Below are 22,128 nucleotides of genomic sequence, written 5' to 3' on the forward strand. Positions count from 1 at the left end.
CACTTCCAAAGCCAAGTTGTCACATTTCAATTAAAATGCTATCACCCAATTCACGGCCTATCAATCACCCATAGTTGGTTGTGCCACATCACATACGATCAGTCAATGAACCAACCAAAACGACACTTTTAGTATTATAGATTGTGGAAAAAAGAACTTAAGAAACAAACAATATGGTAAATGAAAGCAAAAGAATAAGAATAACCAATTTAGCAATGTAACCGAATTGGTTTCAGTAAAGTAAGGTAGGCTAATAGTTGTGCTGAATATTACTAGCAGCATCTGCTAGTAATATTTTCTTTTCTAGGCTTCTTTCACCCAATTTCAGCAAATGGCCCAATTTCTGGCCCATCCCCCACAGAGGGTATGTGCTACTTATGCGTGCAGAGGAACGACAAAAACGCACAGCGCGCAATCGCAGTGCGATGCTGTATGCCACCCCTAAATTTTTACCTACACAGGTCTGGTCTGGCACTGTCCCCTCTATGTCGTTTCTGCAAAGATCCCAAAACCATTGATCATTCTTTTATTAACCTGCTGCTGATTCGCAATTTAGAGAAAGAAATAGTTCAAAATTCCATTCCAAAAATTAGGCATTCCTATGACACTGAAAACAGTCTCTCCTCTGGGGCAACTACATTGGGTTTTAGCCACAGTACATGTATGCAGGGCCATATGTGAGTTCCTTTGTGACACAAGGAGAATACCAAGTTAATTTACTGATTTATTATTTATTATTTTACAAAATTTTAATTTACGTTATTTACTGATTTAGTATTTATTAATTTGCAAAATTACAGTTAAATTAATTAAGATGTATTGCCTTCTAGCTTGCTCTCCTTTCAAGAACACACGTTTTCCTATAACCACTTTCCGTTTAAATGCTGGCTTCTTGGCCAATCCCCCGTAGTGGGTACGTGCCATGGTATAGGAAGTAAGCAAGCAAGCAAGTGTGGCATTCTATCGCGTGGCGCTTGAGGCATCATCGGAAGAAGAGTCTAACAGCTGGCCACGACAGTACCAGGCACCAACAGGCAAGTGAGCAAGCAAGGCACCTCAGGTGCGGTAAAGTATGTCGGTGGTCGGCCCGTTGAAGTCGCTGAATGACCTCATCCGCTTCAAACGACCGCCGCTTTGTGCTGTGGAGCCGCTGAGAGAGATAGAGCGGGGCAAACCGGGACGCCCGAAAATCCTCTTCTGTCACGACATGGACGGCTACCTGGAAGACAAGTGAGTAACATATGCAACTTGATAATTACGCGCCAATTGTAATTAGCGTGGTCAGAGAGAGATTTATTTGTAACAAAGAATGAGGGGCGGTTTTAACAGCTTGCCAGCAAAGGGCTGGCGCAGACAATCTGTCTCATCCGGCACGTTGCAAATGGAACGAGGTCTGGCACGACTGCCTCGCTAAAGGGCCTATGCTGCCTCTAGCTCCAGCGCTTCTCCAAAACGTGGAACTGCGTGAACTCCAACGTGCACGAAGCCCGCCGCAGAATACTTCCAAGATAAGGTGCGCACGGCTGCGCCATGCGCAGCAACACCCGGGCTAAGCATGTGGAAAATGCCCCGTTACCTTCCATCGCTACCTCCCCCCTTTTCCATAGCGCACACTCATATAGTGACACATATAGTGGCAGTTGTGCACTAGTCTACCATAAACAAAGTCCAAGAAATTTTTTTTTAAAAGTCATTGTAATAGTACAGTTACAGGCATTTAATGAATGACTGTAACTGAATGAAAAAATTCGAGCCGACAATTACGGTACTCCCTAATGCAAAATTTTAGCGAAGCTCTATAAGTGTTTTCATTTCGCGATATATCGGCTGGCGCGGCCAATCTGTCTCGTGTACGTGGCACCTTGCAAACGGAGTGAAGTGTGGTGTGACTGTCTCGCTAATCTGGAGATCGCGAGAGCCAGCACCTGGGTGACGCGTGGGTGCGATTCACAGCAGCCGCCGCCGACAGACCTCCCAGACGATGTGCGCTACTCTGGCGCCATCTCGTAGCCATCGTCGCCGCACTGCACTTTTCTTCTCACCCTTTCACCATACCATTCTCCTGCACTTTCCGCCTCATGGTGCCGCTGCACCCTCCTCCACCACTTTCCTCCTCGTGTGTTTCATCCCTCTCAGCACTCCACTTTTTCATCTTTCGCTGTGCTTGTTCGCTCGGTTACGCCGTCGAATGCCGACGCTTGCCACAGGAACGGGCGTCTATAAAACAGCTGCGCTTTGTAGCGTGCGCATTGGCATTGCTTGCGAGCTGGCGTAACAGAATTACGCCAGCAAGGAATGGGTGACTTAAGTCTGAGCTGAGAAGGAATAGTCCACTAAAACCATGACATCAAAAGCATCGACACCCATTGGTGCCACACAGTTTAAACAAGCTATGATTAGGAAACATATTGCAGTGATAGTTTCACATGCTCTCAAATTTTTCTTCGCATGAAGGATCCAGAAGGCATATGAAAGAATGCTGTCCATATTTGCATGCTTTATCCTGCATGATAATGTTTTACAATATTAACATTTAGTAGCATATACTTGAATTTACGATGAAGTGACCATAATTTGTTATTGAAGCTTGGTTTTAGAGTAGTTTAGATATTCTGAAAGCTCATACTCATGAATAGCCCTTTGTTAGACACTCTCTTTTGCTATGCAGATTTCACAAGCTTTTGTTATCGTATGACAAATTTTATCTAAGACTGTATATAAAATGTTAAAACAAACAAATAATACTTCAACATTGGAGAGGCATGCTTGAATTCTTGGGTAAGTACACTGAGATAATATGCTGAACAATATATCCTTTTTGCTGTTTCATAACTGTCAAAACTTAAATTTAGAAGCGGTGCAGTTGGCTTCAAAAGTTTCTGGGATATACATTCAACTATAACTGTGAAACTTTGCTCTGTTAAGCCATCATTTTCCAGTTTTGTGGATTACTATGTAGGTCGCTAAAACTGCTTCAGACTGAAACTTGGAACTCAAGGCTATGTGCCCTGGCTTAACGAGAAGTCAGATTTCATACAATTAGCATTTTTAGCCTAGAAACCCCATTTTGGTGTGCTGCTATCTAACTGCTATTGCATGGTTCTGTCCAATGTTTGTCCAAAACATGTCCAATATTTGGTTTTGAACCCAACTTCCTCAGCACAGCAGACCTATGCTCTACCCATCAGAACACGAACCCTCGCCTAGAAATATCATAACACCCTTACCAGCTTCAACCGTGCAAGTCAATGTTTTGAGATGCTTGGAACGTGAGTTGTGCCGCATGGCAACAATTTACTAATAAAACTGAGGATGCACATTCTTTTAAGTGATAATAAAAATGAAAGTGTTTATGTCTAAGTAAGAAGCCTATACAATCGCGCCATAGTTTATTGAAAGTCAGACATGCTGAATGCCGATTCTGCAGTGCCAGAGAACAAAACTGCTTGATGTTGAGAGGCCACCATTAATGATCAAAGCTTCCTTTTTATAGCGCCTGAAGGTGCGCAAGGTTCCTCCACTACAAAAAACAGCTCCACATTGCCCTTGCAAAGACTTCAATCACGACTGTTCATAAAACTGATTACAGAGCCTCCCTTGCAGTTAGGACATGCAACCTGCCTTATCAGCTGCCAAGCTACAAGAATGAACCCCTGTTATGTGCAACTGGTAACAAATTCGAAGTCTACTGAAGACACTGGCCACGGTGCCTTCAATGAAAAATCTCAAAATGACTATTACAAGTTGTAAATAAATGTGTATTCAGCAATATGGTGTCACTACATTGCTTCAATTCTAATCACATTAATGTCGACAGTCATTGTTACATGGGTTCTGAGGAAATTTTTTATTTGATTTTTTGCAGTTACCATGTTCCATAAACTTTTATGGCAAACTGTGTCTGTACTAGCCAAGCAGGTCTTTCTCTGATCTATTGTTGACTGGCACCTCTGCACCACACAGCTGGTGCTCAAGAAAACTGATCTTATGACTTCAAGCCGTATTTGTAACCATGCCACCATAGTAGTCGCATTGTCATTATGATTGATGCATACAGTTGATGTAGATTGCAGAGACTTGTAGGAGTATTGCACAACAGTAGTAGTATGAGCAACTGCTGTTGCAGTAAATGACAGCTCAGAGATGGAAAGAGTCTCTGAAGCCTGCCAATTTTCTGCCATTAAGTTATAAGCACTTCTTTGAAAGGCCCATCAAGAACCTTGTGAAAAGTCCTTGAGTGTGCTGAACGACACGCCATTTGCTGACTATATGACTAAGGACACAAAATAGAGCCACAAGATTCCTTTCATTTGCTCTATGAAAACAATCTTATTGTGCTCTTACTGTTCCACTGCTCTTCTTTTACAGTCGTAATTGCTGGCTCCCATGTTCTGCCTCTTTTACAGGTATATCTACGGCAGCAACAAGAAGGACAGCTACAGGTTCCATCACTGGCAAATTATTGACACCTTTGTATATTATTCGCACCACATGGTCACCATCCCTCCTCCTTGCTGGATCACAGCTGCCCACAAGCATGGAGTGAAAGTATTGGGTGAGGCTAGCTTGCGCTTACCACATTCACTGCTTCACGAATAACCTGCGGGTCACTCCGGGCATTGTCGCTGTGTGTTGCCCCATATACAAGTCTATTTCGTATTGTAAATGTTATAGTAGTTCTTACATGCATAAAAGCCATCCTGAAAGTGGCATACCTCCAATTAATTTTCGCATAAGCAAGAGATTGCCGAGAGCAAAATGACAAAGTAAGCAAGATTTCGGCTACGTAAAGACATTTTTCGACATGGTGATCGCCATTCATAATTCAGGAGCCAGCATGCCCTGCTTATAAATACCTGAACCAGCAGAGGCAAGCCACTTCCTTTGAGCTGTGATGACGGCATCCAAGTCCTGAAACCGTTGCCCATCTAGTTTTGTCTTTCATGTGTGCAAATAGAAGGACGTCTGAAATTGATTAATCCGGACTGTACGGTAGACGTTGTAAGACTGACCAGCCAAATTTTACAATATGCTCCACTGTTGTAAAACCGGTAGGGAGCCTGATGTGGCTGCGTTGCAAGCGAAATTGTGCCTTCTTCTCTAGTCTTATCTACTAGTTACCCACCTAATTGGTAACGTGCAAGTGGTCTCAGCTGGGGTAATTGGTTTTGTCTTAACGTAGTGAAACAGTGCAGGTGATCGAACAAGAGATATGCACAGTTCAGCACATCTGTCCTGTTGGTGTACCTCTTGTCCCAATGTCTGCACTTTTCACCTTGTCCAACTGGTTCATAATGTTTCCCAGGAGTCGCGCATTAAAAAGGAGTTCTCAGAGTGAATTACTGCAGAGAAAATTAGTTATAGCCTCTCACACAATAGCACTGTTTCTACATTACCACGACAGTGGAGACACAGATGGGAACAGCGGCAGTGTTGGCAACATCTTGTGAACCCTACAGAGTTCAGCCAAAGAGTGCAAAGCTCTTACTACAACGAGAAGCTGCTGTCTGCTCGTCAGTAAGCATGACAGCGTTGAAAGCGTTGTGCATGTCATGTTGAAAGTAAGCTTGACTGTTTGTTTCTGATGTGGACAATCACGCAACACGAAGAACTTGCATAAGGCAGGACAGCATCATGTGACGTCACCACTAGCACCGCTTCTATTATGAATGACAATGAAGCTTACGAAAACGCAACGCAGAGACGTGGATGTGAGATGGTCTTTTTTGTTTTCGTGCACTTTCAAAGCGAACTTTTCTTTGCTTAACCTCCCTGGGGTTGGCTATATATATAAGGTTACATGTGCGCCGAATCCAAGTACCATTAAAAGGATTAGTACGACCTTTGTTTGCCTATTGACAAAGTAGTGTTAGCAAGTACACTTCTGTTCTGCATAATGAAAAAAATTAAATCCTCCATAAAAGTTCAACCTAATATCGGCTCACAGATCTCTATAACGCATGCTGACCTGTTAATTGAACAGCACATTATATTCAAATTAATTTTACTGCAGTCCGGTTAACCTCCCTGCCTTTCCTTCTTCCTTTCGCTCTCTCTCTCTTTTCACTTTACTATGTGCCACTGGATGTATGCCTACTCTTGGCCAATCATCCAGAATGGGTACATGCCGATGTGACACAAGAGGTTACACAATTCCACATAAAAATTGCATGATAACAATGTTGTGACCTTTCTGGCAGATAAACATAAATGTTTCGTAAGATCTCGTATGTTCCACAATGTGAAAGTAAACAAAATTGCATGCATCGTCGTTAGTTGCAAAGAATTTAGTTAACAGCTTCACTAGAGCTTCGCTTCACATTGATTACAATATGTGCATTGGATATACACAATTTTTAAAAAAATTCACAATGTTTCTGTTCCGGCTAGTCCATTTCACCACAGTTCCTTTAGCGCCTACTCTGTCCATCCACATCTCCCACTACAGTGATGGGATCTTGCCAAAATTCTCTAATAGAAACAATGCCTAAACAACAAAAGAGGAACATCCTTTTGACAAAAGTACCCGACAGGTTCACAGTGAGCAGGCTTTTCTGCAAGCTTCATCACCGAGACCGTGAGGACCAGGTCTATTTTGGACATTTTTGCACCATACAGAGCCTTTAGTCTCCCTCGCTTGCAGTTTTTTTTTGTTTCTTTGATTCGTCTTCATCTTCCAAGTGCCCTAGCTTTTGCCTTCTCTAAATTACAACTAAGCTTTAGACTTTAGCTCAAGTTGATTTAAAATTATCACTTGAAAGGCACTGCTGCAGACAATGCAGGCACAGGAGAGAAAGCATTGCATTTCCGTGCTTCTTGCTTTCTCTGCCTGCGTTGCCGCAGTGCTGCTTTCCAATGACAACTTGTTAATACAGTTTAGGATTGTGTTGTAACAAAACTGAAACTCAACCCATGCTAAAAATCCATTTAACCTAATCGGCTTGTGCTGACTGAAATAGTCATTTGCACACACTGAACTGAGTTGCTTAGTATTGCTATGCTCAAAAACTGCAGACTATAGCCTTCCAATTTGGTGCACAGTGAAAAAGAAAAGGAAGATACAAAAAGATTACAAAAGTGGAATAAATTGTATTGTATCTACAATGACTATATTAATGCTATACTCTAAAAAAAATATTTTATACAGTATAATGTCAACACTGACATCATAATTCAGTGTCATTAAACACAATTGTCAAATTAGGAAACTAGAATTACAAGCTTCATGAACCCTAAACAAGATTCCGCTGCAGTCACATTTTCAGAAAGTAAATAAATGATTAGATCAAAGCAAGCTCAAACTTCAATAACCGTAGGTACTGATGCAAAAGTTACTATAATCACAAACTTTTTATCACGGATTCGTTTTCACGTTATGCCTGTTCAGAATTCTCACGTAACTGTACACCAGCCATTTTTGTGCCTATCAGAAAGTGTATTAATGGGCTTTTTGTCTTCTCAGGAACCTTTACTCTGGAATCAGAAGAAGGAAGAAACGCTTTCAAGAAGATCAAGGGTGGCAACCAAGTTGATACAATCGCCTCTCAGCTGGCCCTGATTGCTGCTCGGTCTAGTTTTGATGGATGGCTTGTCCGCATCGCAACGAGAATGGTTAGTGCTCCAATTCCTTGGTGTAGTACAGCTGAACATATTTATAATGAACAGGCTTATGCTAAAAAAAAAAACCGAAAATAGTCCGTTATAGCAGGCATTTTGATACTCCAAACAAACGTAAACAAACCTTTATAATGTGTTATATGCAGAGTAATTTTTAGCCTACAAAAGAAGCAAGTAAAAAAAATAATTTATTGATGACACAACTACATGCAGCAAACAGTAATTTTTCTTGTACTTCGAGCTGTTTTTCAGGAATTAATGCCTACTACGTGTGATTACATGGAAGTGCATGGTGAAAGCACACGGTAGCCAGTTTTTAAGGACAGAACAGTCCCAAGTGTACGTTTTGGACTCTGTGTTAGGCTGCCGTCACAAATGCAGGTGAACCTGAAAATGAAACAACGCATTGGAGTTAGTTTTGGAATATTTTGAATTTGAATTTATGCTGACAGCTTTTACAAAAAATGAGTAAAACTTGAGCGATTAGCCCATTGCATTTTGTCTCCAGGATGGCAGCGTTGGCCGCTTTGTCAACGAGCTGCTTTCAGCCATAACCAAAGAGACGCACCGTTCCGTGCCTGGCTCCGTCGTCATCTGGCACGACAGCATCCTGCCCAATGGAACGGTTGAGCCGCAGAATGAACTGAACGACAGAAACCAACGTTTCTTCAGCCTGTGTGATGGAATCCTCCTTAACTACCAATGGGACGAGAGGCTGCTTCACAACTCTGCTGACAAGGCAGGCGAACGCAAGGGAGATGTCTATGTCGGCATCGACGTCTTCGCACGGGACACATGCTATGACGGTGGTTATGACATGCACAAGGTGAGCTTTGATGTATGGTAACTCTGGCTAACCTCCCTGCCTTCCATCTCGTTATTTCTGTTTCTGTCCCAAGGTTCTTGCTATACTCATGATCAACTTCCTGTGGCAATGATGGGAAAGCTGGGAATCATGGGTCGGAGCTTCTGCACGTGTTACTACGCCAAGTAGTCCGGCAGCGTTTGACAATGCTTTTGGTTTCTTGGAACAGATATCGAATCAGCGCAGTCTCAATGTGTTGCGGCTCCACATTTGCCCAAATACACAAGAGAAAAACAAAAAAATAAGTCAAGTTTAGAAGTCAGCGGTATATTTTGCCTTATTTTGCAGTTGTAAATGAGATATTTATGTTTTCTCAAGTTAAACTAATGCAGAGGAGAATGTGGGACTCTTTCCATGAATGCTCTGGCATGTGCTTTGCCTCCGTAGCCTTCTCTTCTGTCACGGAAACGTGTCTGTGACAGTTTCCACAAGCCCAGGCAACATTAACCATTCCTCTGATGGGCATACATTCATGCTTTTTGTAAGTGTACGTTACCTAGTTATGAACATGACACTTTCGACTTTTTCACTTGTACTTGCCAAGAATTTGCGTTATACACCCATAAATAGGAAACTATGAAAAATATATTCGGGTACATCTTGTGCTCTTGTCCAAGGCTTGGGACTATTTACTGTTTAGTTTGGCAGATTGCTTCTGCGAATTCCCGTAAGGTGGAGGAAGGTTCATGAAAAGGAAAAATCTACATACACCTGGCTGTAGCATGAAGCTACAAAGATACCCATATGTACAGTGCTCGGCGATTGAAACGCGATATTCAGACAGCATGGCAGCCGGCGCTTTTTTTGCCACTGGTGATCGCTGGGTTATTGCTGAGGAGGCCAAATGCAGTTATGACACATAAAAAAAATTCTCGCTTTCATCTGACACAAAAATGCATCATCTCAGTGTCACCAGTTCCCACTGGTGGCGTACATAGGTTCTGTACATAGGTTCCCTTTGAAGCTTCTTGCTGCAGTCGGGTGGATCACAATTCCATTTCACAATCACAATTTTCCATTTCATTTGCTCTTTATTTGTATCTATGTATTAGTGTTCCTCAGTACATATATCTGCTGTTGAGTGCGGAGTCAGAGGTTTCATTTCTTGCCGCTGCAGCCGCATTCTGGTGGGGCCAGTTTACGAAAACGCTTATGTACTTTACGCATTAAGCTCATTACAACCCCAGCATTAAACTCCAGCAACTCCAGATACGCATTAAACAACCCCAGATGGCCAAAATTAATCCGGAGTTGCTTGCTATGAATTCCCTCATAGCGCATGCGTTGCTTTGTGACATGAAAGCTCACAATTTCATTTGAATACACTGTATGATTGTCTTTCATAATTGCATGTTTATTTGTCCTCAAACTGCAACACAATAAATTTCACAGTGTTTTGTTTAGACATATCTTGCGTGCCGCCATTACAACATATATGTTAAAGGGGCTATTAACGTGTGAACTTCCAGGCAGCTTAGTTGCCTGTCCAGCAACTAGGCAGGCTTAATCACCATCTTGAAGAAAAATGTTAAAGGGCCCCTTTTTGACCTTAGTGCAAAAGTACTGTGCTTGATGGCTAGTAATTACGAAGTGAGGCATTCTTTAATACAAGCTGACTTCAGGCGGGAACAGTGCTAAGGACACGGACAAAGTGAAGGGACGCATCGAAAACGACACATTGCACAGAATGACAACTGTTCTGTTTTTGCGACAGGAAAACATTTAGATACGCTGAAATGCTTTGTCAAAGGCATGACAACATGAAAACATAAAAAGGTAGGCAGAAGGCAGTCACATGCGCGGGTGCATGTGCATGGAAAATGCGCCCCGCAATAGGTTTGCGCGTGCGTGCACCGTCATTGGTTACTGCCCCCAGCCTCTCCTTTTATGTTTTCACGTCTTTGATGAAGTGTTCCAGCATATTTAAATGCTTGTCTGTCACAAAAAGTAAATCAGTTTTTCAGTCAGTGAAACGTTTTGTTTTCCATGTGCCTTCACTTAATCAACGTCCTTAGTGCTGTTCCCAGTTAAATATATATATATATATATATATATATATATATATATATATATATATATATATATATATATATATATATATATATATATTAAAAAAAACTAGCTGATGCTTCCACATTAATATGTTAACTTTGCAAGCCTATAGTTTTCAATTTCATTTCAGGTAGTTGCGATTGTTCGTGGCTATGGGTTGTCAGCTGCCATATTTGGAGCTGGCTGGGTCTACGAGGTACAGGACAAGAGGAGGTTCACGGAGAACCAGTGCCTGTAAGTTCTGGAAGCTGTTGTCTTCATTGTTTCAGATCAGAGGTCAGAGCACCTCTCTTAAGTCAAATCTCAGTTCTTGACCTTTTCTTGAGACTTATACTTTGTAACCTGGGTCTGTATTCTCGAAATTTCTCTCAAGTAGGAGCGATTCCTCGGTCGGCATTTCATTGCCTGTCGCTTGTGATGGTGATTGGCATAATAAACGGTGTTCGCCAAGGCGATAGCCAGTCACCAGCAGCACTCGTACAAGAAAATCTTTATGTATGTGGGCCCAGATTATATACATGTTAAAACTGATGCTTATAACATGCAAACAAATATACCACATAAGTTGGGTGGTGAAGTACAAAGTACGGAGCTGGACTGTCCGTATAATTGCTGCTACAGTAACAAGATGGTTACGTCAAAAAGGGAATTCACACCCGGAAGAGTAATTACGAAATGTTCCTTTAGCCGCCTTTGGATTATTATTTATTTTCTCACTCTGCATTACATTCTCTTGATGCAGGTTGTGGGCCCTACCGGAGGAATGCAGCTCGGAGTGGCGGGCCAAGACGCTACCCCTGTCCAGCACGTTCTGCCAGGGATTCGGCACGAACCAGTACAAGCAAGGCCGGGTCAGCCAATCGCTACTGAAGCGCACGCATTGTGTGAAACGAGGGAAATATGTACAACTGACAGAAATGAGTCTTTTCGGAGTCACAGGATGTAACAACAAAATGAGTTTTCTCTATTTCACCTCTCAAACTGGAAACACAGAGGTGGACTGTGCACCAACTACACACTAACTCCGCATCCTATGGCTGATGTGTTTGGCACAACTAAATCTGAAAGTACCATACTTATTCGAATATAGGTAGACCTCTTTTTCTTTTTTTTCGAAAATGCTAACCAAAGTGAGCTACTGACCTATGCGTAGTACAGGTTTTGGAGGCTAGCTGGTTTGTTGCAGTAAATGAGGTCATAGTGCTGAATTGACATGGACAACAAAGACGGTGGGGCATGCACTGTCCTTTCGTAGCGCACGTCCTGTTGTCTTTCTTGTCCCTGTCAGTTCAGCACTATGACCTCAATTACTACCTATCTATATTTGTGAACAAAGTTTGCAAAAGTATCGAGCTAATCGAGTTCCTCCATAATGCCCGCCATAAAGCCAGTCTGGAAATTATCCAGACTGGCTTTAAGGAATGCTGCATATGCAACGAACTCGGCGGCACCGAAGACAATGTCATTTGGTGTGCAAAACATCGAACGAGGACGACTCTTTTGCCAGTTCTGACGAGGATGCAGCTTGTGGCATTGACTAGCGAGATTCAGTAGCCAAGTTTACGTTTTCTTTTTCTCAAGAGATGTCGGCCGACGAAATTCGAATTATAACTTTTTTATTACTTTTGAGTGAGTGCAATACAAAGGGATCGACCTATTTTTGAGTAAATACAGTAGTAACAATAAGCAAATAAAAAGTCGCGTGACTGGATGTAATGAACCTAAAATTTGTGAAATTAAAAAGAAATTAATTGCAGTAAGCGCATCAGCCATAGAATTTGGAGGTAGTGTGTCATAGCTGCACACTCAATAATCAAGTTGTAATGCTGACGTGTTGATTGCAACTAAATTTATAAAAAAAAAAATATGATACTAAGAAAAAAAGTTGCACAACTTGGGTATAAGGGACCCAAAATTGAGAGATGTTCAGGTAAATTTCAATTTAAATATTTTTAGTAGTGAATGCCTTCCAGAATTTATCAGAATTATCTCAAAGTGTAGGCTCATATCAGTATGCAAGCTTTGGAAGCCTTCAGTCAACGTGTTCAGGTTGTCAGTATATATTCAGTTATCTGAAGAAGTAGAATTTATTACACAGTATGGCTAGTGTGCAAAAGTTCATAGATCGTGTTTCAGTCCGTCGTGCCAGCACCGTGGTTCAACCTGTCCAAGCAAGAACTCCAGCCCCGAGACCAGGGAACGAGGCTCTGTGGGGGCGGGGGGTCAGCCATGGTGCACACGATGGACGCGTACGCAGGCGGTGGCTGCCTCCGTTTGGAGTATGACCCGAAACAGGGGCCAAGTTCCGGTGTCATCCCTTACTTCAGGTGAATCTGTGGTACCTTAATACAAAGATTAAGGTGGCTTATGGCATCATTTAGTACTGAAATTACTGCAGGAAAGTCTGGTGCTGCGGTTCTTCAGCTACAATGCAAATGGTGGTCAATCAATCAATCAATCAATCAATCAATCAATCAATCAATGTTATTATTACACTTGAACTTAATTAGAGCATACAAAATATACAGACGAGGGTCTCAATGTTCAAGACTGCAATGGGACCCTCGTTAGTACATGGATTTGTCTAATCATTGTACTAGTGGCCTCGGACGTTCTCTTGACTTTATTCACTGCGCTTTGTATGACCTCATTGGCCTAAATGTCGAAGTAGTCATATTTTTGTGGAGGTGGAAGGCAATAAGACTGTGAAAAAGCATAACCATTCTAAACTGTAGCACTTATAACGCAATATTTTGTTGAACACGATCTTTCCAAATTCGCGAGGCTGTTCCAAGCCAAAAAAGAATAAGTTTAGGCAAATCCATAAACTAATTCATCATTCTCATGTTGGCTTGACTGCCCAACTTGCAGCTCCCGTAGACGCTAACACCAGAGTTCCTTCTAGTAGCTACTGTAGGAAAGCCCGTGCTATGATCTATAACGCTCTATGGTAAGGCGCTACTGTCTTGGTGAAATTGCTACTCGGACAGTGGTGTGAAAAGCCCAGAGGCAAACTCGTCATTAAATTCATAGCTAAAGCACAGCAATTCTGAAGCTTTTTCATCAAACTCCGGGCATGCTTTGAGTACCTTCTGTGGGGTGTTGTTCTGTAACGGTGCGCAAGAAATTTGTGTCTTATAGTTGATTTCACTTTTCGCATCTTCACCAGACATCAGTGCTATCTCTGCATTCAGCCTTTCCATTCTAGTCCACTTAATTGGTAATGTGAAAATGTATACGAATTGAATAACGATGACCGATGTTGCAACCTTTGTAATGCACAATAGCTTGGGCAAATTTAAGAACAGAAATATCCATGCTGTTATCACTGTTGCACTGTTAAAATCAAGTTCTATGAATTAGTTAATGCGCATTTTATTAACCTTTTTAGTCTTGAGGTACCAGTACACAGCTTGAAAAAGATCTTTTTTTTATGTGATGTAACCCCGAGTCAATCATACAAAATATAATAAGAGATAGCACAATTATCATTGGAATAATGTCAATGTTAGATGTTTTCACAAGATCCCTAAGTGTTTGTTTCTAACATGCTTTATTTGGTGCAGTTTCTTCAGGCTCAATAAAGTTAAATTTCCGAAGAAAAGAAAAGAAACTGAAAAGTGTTTTCTTAGGTAGAGCTTCTGAAGAGTGCGAGAGGGTGCACGCATGTGCGGAAGCCCCTTGCTGTATTACATGCGGTAGCACTTGACTAGTTTGTATGTGTCACCAGCATGTGCGACTAAACACCCGAGCTTTTCAATTATAGCACTTTTCTTCTGTAAAATGTAGTTGTTGCATTTTTGTAGGAAGTTAAATCATGTGATTCCAGCTGAAGTTATTAATGCGTACTTCCTGTTCTGCTAGTATAATGAAGCAGCTCAACTCTGCATGCTGGATGATGAAATAGAATCAAGATCAATGCTGCAGTAACTGATCGATTGACTGGACTTGATGTAAAAGAGCAACACCTTGACAATCAGAGATGTCATATTGGGGCGTAACATAAACTTTCGGCAACCTGGGTATTTTTACAATGCTACCTAAAATGAAGTGATCATTTCTTCACTCTGCACATCGTCAGAATGTGGCTGCTGCAGTTGGGATTCGAACCCATGACCTCCTCTCGCTCAGCTGTAGAACGCCACAGACACGTGGAGACCATGAAAGGGACTGCGTAGGTACTAACTGGTGCAAGAGTGCCGATGATTTGCACGTGCACGCAGACAAACCAAAAAAAAAAAAACTTCAGGCGAAAAACTAGTCTGAGGACCATTTTTACTTTCACCAAAATAATGCCAGGTGTCAAGTCGTGACCATGTCTGATGAACATTCCGGCACATCATTTTCTGTGAAAGGCCACAAATTCCAGTAAGAGACTGCATTTTCTCTGCGGGCGAGGTGTCGTCCCCATCGGTCATTTGATGACGCCAGGCACCGGCACCCACAAGTTCACCCACCACAAGTTTAGCTAACACAACAGGTGGAGCTATCACAGTAAGTTCAGTAATAGCAGGTTCAGCTGTTAGAGCAGGTTAAGCTGTCACAGGTTCAGTTATCGTAACAAGTGCCGCTACAGCTGTGCGAGTTCGACCGCGCGAGTACAAGAATTCACAAATTTCCGCAGGTTGTTTGGCTGCGACGTGCCACTGGACGCTCTGTGCGTAAGCTACACGTACAAGACGCCGAGCTGTCTAGCAGGGCATGACATCAACCTGGTTTTGAAAGTCAGGGATGCGACAGGCAAGAGAGAAGAGTTGTCCCTGGGTTCAGTCATCACCATGCCTCAGGGAGGCAACTACATTGCGCGGCGTGACATCGCCAACAACTCCCAAGGTGACCCGGGTAGCTCTGCAGCCCGTTGGTTGACAAGGTTCGTGCAAAAAAAAAAAAAAAAAGGATATTAGCATTATCTTCATTAACTATTCAGTTCATCTCCAATACAGGCTGAAAAGACACAGCTTATTAAGAATTGAAAAGACAGTTTAAGCTGAAGATACAAAGCATAACATGTAGATTGTAGGGCAAGCACTTACTTGTACTGTGGCATGTGTTCTTTTGTATCCTGCCAAAACTTGTTGGTTTGTTGTATTTAAAAGAACAAGTTAAAATGTAGTGACTGTTGGAAGGGAACTTTTTGTTTATACCATTGATACTTTAACAAAAATTGTTGAAGATAGCAAATTTTCAGAAAACAAAATGATATTGTCGATATCCGATTGCGCGTTGTGTGACCAAGAGCGACTGCGCAAGCAAAGTAACATCATGTTTCATTTAATTAAAGTATGGGGTTTTCCATGCCAAAACCACAGTCTGATTATGAGGCATGCCGTGGTGAGAGACTCCGGAAATTTGGACCCTCTGGGGTTCTTTAACGTGCGCCTAAATCTATAGGCACATGGGTGTTTTCGCATTTCGCCCCCATCGAAATGCGGCCACCTTGGCGTGTGTGCAAAGCGTGTGTGCAAGGGTGAGCCAAGAAGGATGCTGGCTTGAGTGAAGGGAAAGGGGAGCACACTCATGGTTATGCAATTAGGAGAGTGCGAAGGCAGGGAAAGGAGGGGTGGGAAGTGTGTGTGTTTGGGGGGGGCGGGGGAAGTAAGTTGGTGGGCTTCTTTTTTTCGAGCAGCCGCGTCTGCACATCGCTGTCAGCGTGTGGCTGGGCACGTATGCAGCCCGTGCAACGATTCAGAGGCAATGTGCCGCGCATGCAAAGAGTGGCCGTGCTGTGATGGAATTAGTGCATTGTCTTCCCGCACGTTTAGTACTGGTGGTTGCATAATTTGAATTTTACGAGATGTGTTGAAGCGAGAGGCACACGAAGCATTCGCTCCCCACTGCCTGCACTGTAACGCAACCTAATCGCCTCCCCCCCCCCCCTGCTTGTGGTGTCGCGGAGCTTACATGGCATCCTGTTTTACAGGAAATACCATGTCAAGGACGCCACGGGCTCTGCGGTTCTCGAGGAGATTGGAATCTCCTTCAATTCCCATGAGCAGAACACTTTCCTCATCGGGGAAGTTGTCGTGAAGCGGCCAGACGGCGCAGCCAGCAGCGAAGCGGTGAAGGATTCCAATGCAGAAGCACCAAGTGATGAGGACAGTGCAGGCAGACCAGAGACGGAAGGGAAACTACACGAGTGGCTAGCGAAAAAAGCTGCGTTGAACGCCGGACAAGCAGACGACCCAGTTGCTTTCGACATCTCGATGTCGAGCGACGAAAGTGACTAGTGAAAGCAGGAAGCAACGTGCCATCAAGGTTAACGCCCAACGATATAAGAAGTGACGGCAGCCCCGGCTGCATGCAGTAGCCAGCTGCAATAAATTTCTGTGTAGTTTGCTCTTAGTAGTCCGCCTCAATAAAACTGGCAAGAAGCACAGAGCTAGATATAATGCATAGCGATTTGTCAAATGCTTAACCCTAAAACATGCAACAGAAAAGTTATGTCACACCAGTTGCACTGCCACAATGCGGCGAATTTGTTGTACCGTAACAAGTGTGAGATGTTGTAGTGAAGCTATGATGACTGGATAAGAATGTAACGTGCAGTCTGTGCGTGATGTCAGAAGTACTCCGTGAATGTATTTCTACCGCCACTTCTGTTTATACTATACATGTACAAGATGACTAACAATACACAAACTTTATTGTCAGTAGTGCAAGTGCTTACTACAGTCAATTGACTCTGGTTAATTCAGTTTTTTGATTAATTTCATCTCGGCCAGTGCCCATATATTTCTATAGGTTTGTGGTGACTGGTGGATTGCAATTTAATATGCAAGTTTCTAAGAAGTTGACAGAAAGAAATTGTAGCCAGGAGGTCCGGTGAAAATTCATGAAGCGTTGAAAAGTGTCAAGGAAGGGGAAAAGGAAGGGGAAGAGGGGGGGCGGGGCGTTTGCTGCCAAGCTTGCGCCAATTTCAAATCAATCGAAAGGAGAGGGTGGGGGAGGAGGGCTCGCGCAGGTAGGGGCGCTTGCTCGGGATTTTATGGTATTTTTTTTTTAGCTATTTACTGTGCAACCACAAAGCAAACTTTTGTGTCCAACATATGGTGAACTGTCACAGTGTTTTTCTGAAACGGGCTTCTATTGTATATGGTACACATGTGCCTCAAAATATCTATCACACGTACACAACAAGTCAATGGTCAGAGGCTGCTGCAGTATAGTTTGTGTACATTTTCGTAGTTCAAGTTGTTTCACAGCGACAAATTTTATTTTGCGAACCACGTAAAATATAATAACCTCAGCTAAATAGCTACGATAAAAGTGAAAAGGAAACAGATAAAGCTAACTGATAAATAATTTAAACAAAAGAAAAGATTATGCTATCTTCACAGAGAAGCTAAGCCCAAAATGTCTTCTTGCAGTACAAGCACCGTGCTCACTATATTCCGGAGAATGCAGCTAACTATCTGCCATAGTATACGGTTGCCCTCCTACCCCCCCCCCCCCCCCCCCAAAAAAAAATGCCAAACAGACATTTTGTAGCTTACTGTAAAAAATGTGTAAGGGGTTCGTCTGGTATTGCATCATCAATCTCATAGGTAACTGGGCTTATTGAGGGGAGATGCAGATCGAAAAATGAAATTTTTGTTTTAAAAATCATGTTTAGAGATTTTGATTACACAATTATGCTTCAACGTCCTCTATGTGCAAGAATGTTGAACCATTTCTCCAGCAAGAAGATTATGAAAGGTTATTTCTATTGGGGCATGGTAGCTGCAGGGCTATTATTTTTCCATGCATGCTCCATAGGTGAGGCTCACCACAACCACTGCCGCATCACCAGCTTTCCTGGTGCAACAACAGATGAGCACCAGCCCCGAGTCGACACCAGCTGATTCTTCACTTTTCACCAGTGCTTAGGTGAAGGCTGTGCTTCATACACATGAGAGGCTGACGACCAAAAATCTGCTGTGTCGCTGTATTCAGGGCGAACTCAAAAACGCGGATGAGCCTTTCAGCAGCAAGATTTGGTCGCTGTGCCAAAAAAACTTTGCTTCGTGCTGTGGACATAGCCACTTCTACAACAATGCTGTTGTTCAACAAAGGCCACATATAGGCTTTGAGAAGCTTCTACAAGAGTTGGCTATCCTGCCAACTGATACATTCTTAGCTCTGAGCAAGCAGAAAAGGATCAAAACAATCTCTGGAACACGGACAGCTGAAGCTAAGCTCTTATTGTCGGAGTGCAGCAAAGAAAACCCGGTCGGAGAGGGAAGCTCGCAAAGTTTATCAGGATACCACCGATGCAGCAGGATAGTTTTCAACTGGAAAGACTGTTCTCCACTCCGGGCAAATTTCATGTAAATAGATCATATGCAACAGTAACGTCATGTTTATGAACTTTCAACTTCATTTTACTCTTTCTTTTCAATTTTACAATGTTTTTTTACTAGTACTTGAGCCAAAAAATTTTTTGTAGTTAGTGTGGCTCAACCTCAGCCAAATTTGACATGCTAGCTCATGCACAAAAATTTAGAAGACGCAAGTGTTTAGGCGTTGTTGTATTTTGTGGCAATTTTCTTCATGTGTTTTTAAGGATATGAATAACCAATATGTGCTCGATAAATGCGATTAATTTTTTTAATTGAAATAATGCAGCTTGAAGAAAGGTTTTCTTTGGCTTATTTTTATATAATTTTTGACAGGTGTGTATAGCCTATTTTATAAGTCTCTCCTAGGCTTAATTGTAAGCCCGAGCCTCGCATACTTTTCACTTCCAGGAAGCACAGAAATATAAATAAAACACTGAGAAACTAATGCAAAATAAGCTCTCTATTGTGCATGAATTCAATCCAATTACTTTTGCTATTAACAAAAACAAATCTTTGAGGCATTTCACTGAAATATTACTAGAGAAAGTTGATGCACCAGAGCCAGCAGAATTGAAAGTACTGTAGCTGTACCAATGTACAAATGGAGTAAGCACATGGATCTTTACACTTGGCTAAAAAAAACTGCTGATAAACATTTCTCATAGCAAGTGCATTCAATGGCAATAATAAACGAACTTCCAAGTACCATCGCCTAACTTCTCTGGTACAGCCAATATGGGATAAATGGCAAATGGAACTGAATAAGTTGATTGTCTGCAATAAGTGCAAGCCTGGAAATATGCAGTCCCTCGTTACTCGAACTCTGATATCTGAAAATATCGGTTAAGTTTAACATTTTCCCTGGCTTAATTGGCGTCAAACCCACATATTTTTCACCTCTTCTCTCATAATGCTCTTGTGCCATACTCCAGATAGGTACCTCGAAATCTCGACTGCGAAAATGCTAATCTCGACTGCAAAAGTCGCTGCTCAAATGTTTCTACACTTCGAGCACAGCTGTAATATCGCCAAAAAGTGAGAGGACCGCAAGTTTACAGTGAATTCTGCTTTATTCCACGCCATTTTTGTCATCTAGCAGTCGCAGCTAGTTGCGATCCCATCGATAACATGGGCGGACTGTCGCTTTGACCCCTGACGAAGCGCACGTGCGTGCAATACCTCCGTAACATGCATGCTCACATTCATGGTACAGATGCACCGAATGTCTGATATGTTTTTGGCATTTTCTTAAGTAACAAGTTCAGGGCCACCATTTTGTTGCAATGCCTTGCTCTGTGAAGACATTCAAGCAATAACTCTAGCTCACAATGTCTTATTATGTTAATTACCAGACTCTAACGCATCCCTTTCTTCGTTTTGGAAGACCTTGACGCAGCTGGACCGTCGCTATGACTACTGACGAAGCGAGATATGAAATGGCATTGAGAAAGGCACTGCTACAAAATGGTGGCCCTGAACTTGTTACCTAAGAAAATGCCAAAAACACCAGACATTCGGCGCACCTGTACCATGAATGTGAGCATACATGTTACGGAGGTATTGCGCTTTGTCAGGGGTTAAAGCGACACTCCATCCACGTTATCAATGAGATCGCAACTGGCTATGAATGGTAGATGATAAAAGTGGCATGGAATGAAGCAGAATTTGCTTTAAACTTGAGGTCCTCTCACTTCTTGGCGATATTACAGTTGCACTTGAAGTATAGAAACATTTGGGTAGTGACTTTTGCAGTCGAGATTAGGATTTTATTCAAAGGGATAAGCCAGCCGAAAACGGTGGATGAAAGAGTGGCCTTTATACAAGTGAAAGGCATGGCTAAAATATCGCAGCACTGGGGCGGTATTCCCGGTCGATTACTTTTTGGGGATATGAGCACTGTCGGCTGTAGAGGCCCGACAGATCACCGTTGTCTGTAGTTACCCGACATATCAGGTGCCGAGTCGCACATTCAAGTTAACAGGGTTTTAGCGTATCAACAAGAATAAACAACACAGATTCACCAAACACGATCATGCATTTAGTGCGCTAAAACTGATTTAGCTAAGTGAATTTTTATTCGAGGCTATGAACAATCAATTACTACACTATGTGCAAAAAGATAGTGAAGAGGCTGAAACTGAATAATACTGGAAAAAAAGGTACCAAAATACACCCACATAAGGACCTATAGAAGCAACGAGAACATATGGGCCTGGTGGAAAAAAGAGCCCGTGCTAATGTGTGCCAAACACCACCCCCACAGGTAGCAGTCGCACAGACAAAGAAAAATTATGAAAGGTACAGCCATGAAGAAAAGCACAAACACCACATATTTAAAAAATGGAATATGAAGATACTGCAAATACATTCCCTATGAACACAGATCTAGGTAAACAAAGAGAGGAGCAAAAGTGTTAACAGCTAACTTCAATGGCCGGCATCAATGCATGATATCACAAGAACCTTTGCCGACAGATTCAGTCACTGCGTAAATGACAGCGAAAACTGAGTGCGAGAAGTCTTTGTTGCCCAATGGACCACAAATGTCCGGTGAATATCCGATTCAGATCCGAACGTCCATGTCCGGGAAACAATATCCGTGGTACGAACAGGGGACATAGATTTGGGGAGTGGGGTCGTAACAGAATGTCCGCACACTTTAATATGGTGGACGTTCAGTGTATGTTTGCTTATGGATTTACCAACAGCATATATGTCTCGCAGATGTTCGCCCAGGGATACATTGAAACGTCCATCAATTGATTTGTGCCATAGAGGCCCCTACATAAGCACGATGATTTCATTAAATATACAGACATGCATGATTTCATAAATATATACATATATACATTAAGCACATATGACAACATATGTATCTTGTCACCTTTGCAACCTATACCACTAAGACAAGGTCCCAGTTGCTTTGGTGGCACTTATTTGTGTACGCAATTACACAGTAAAGCAATTCAGTGCAGCATGGTGCATATAACTGGCACATTGGTTCTCATAGGTAGAGTACAGCTTCTAAAGCAGAAAAACGGCAGTATGAGCAAGGTGATGCGCACATACAAAACCTGACAAAAAGAATTCCAGATTTATCATAGATGTCCTCTATATCTTATGAACATTTATGATGTAATCAATGTCTACATTTACAATACTACAAATGTACCCTGGATGTCCACGTCCAGATTGCTTCATCCACCGCGGATATTCTTGGAATATTTCTTTAAAAGACGCCCATTTTTTAACCTGCTATCAACATCCGAACGTTCG

General features: G+C 42.3%; 1 protein-coding gene across 1 annotated transcript; it reads left to right on the top strand.

The window, feature by feature from the left end:
- The first annotated feature begins 356 nt into the window (after positions 1 to 356).
- LOC129380142 (cytosolic endo-beta-N-acetylglucosaminidase-like) lies at positions 357 to 16,872 on the top strand. The gene is made up of 9 exons (XM_055069612.2): positions 357 to 1,230; positions 4,407 to 4,555; positions 7,463 to 7,611; positions 8,126 to 8,443; positions 10,665 to 10,768; positions 11,277 to 11,385; positions 12,671 to 12,861; positions 15,159 to 15,404; positions 16,455 to 16,872. Exons 1-9 carry the CDS (start codon positions 1,073 to 1,075, stop codon positions 16,759 to 16,761), a joined length of 1,731 nt encoding a protein of 576 aa, XP_054925587.1. The 5' UTR covers positions 357 to 1,072; the 3' UTR covers positions 16,762 to 16,872.
- The last annotated feature ends 5,256 nt before the right edge of the window (positions 16,873 to 22,128 follow it).

The sequence above is a fragment of the Dermacentor andersoni genome, chromosome 8 (genome assembly GCF_023375885.2).
Source record: "Dermacentor andersoni chromosome 8, qqDerAnde1_hic_scaffold, whole genome shotgun sequence".
NCBI lineage: Eukaryota > Metazoa > Arthropoda > Arachnida > Ixodida > Ixodidae > Dermacentor > Dermacentor andersoni.

What these genes read in the sequence shown, in the direction of transcription:
- LOC129380142 (XM_055069612.2), top strand. Translation starts at nt 1,073, where the DNA reads ATGTCGGTGGTCGGCCCGTTGAAGTCGCTGAATGACCTCATCCGCTTC. An exon ending in GCATGGAGTGAAAGTATTGG is followed by an intron (nt 4,556 to 7,462) that starts GTGAGGCTAGCT and finishes TTGTCTTCTCAG; the next exon opens with GAACCTTTACTCTGGAATCA. An exon ending in ACCAGTACAAGCAAGGCCGG is followed by an intron (nt 11,386 to 12,670) that starts GTCAGCCAATCG and finishes ATCGTGTTTCAG; the next exon opens with TCCGTCGTGCCAGCACCGTG.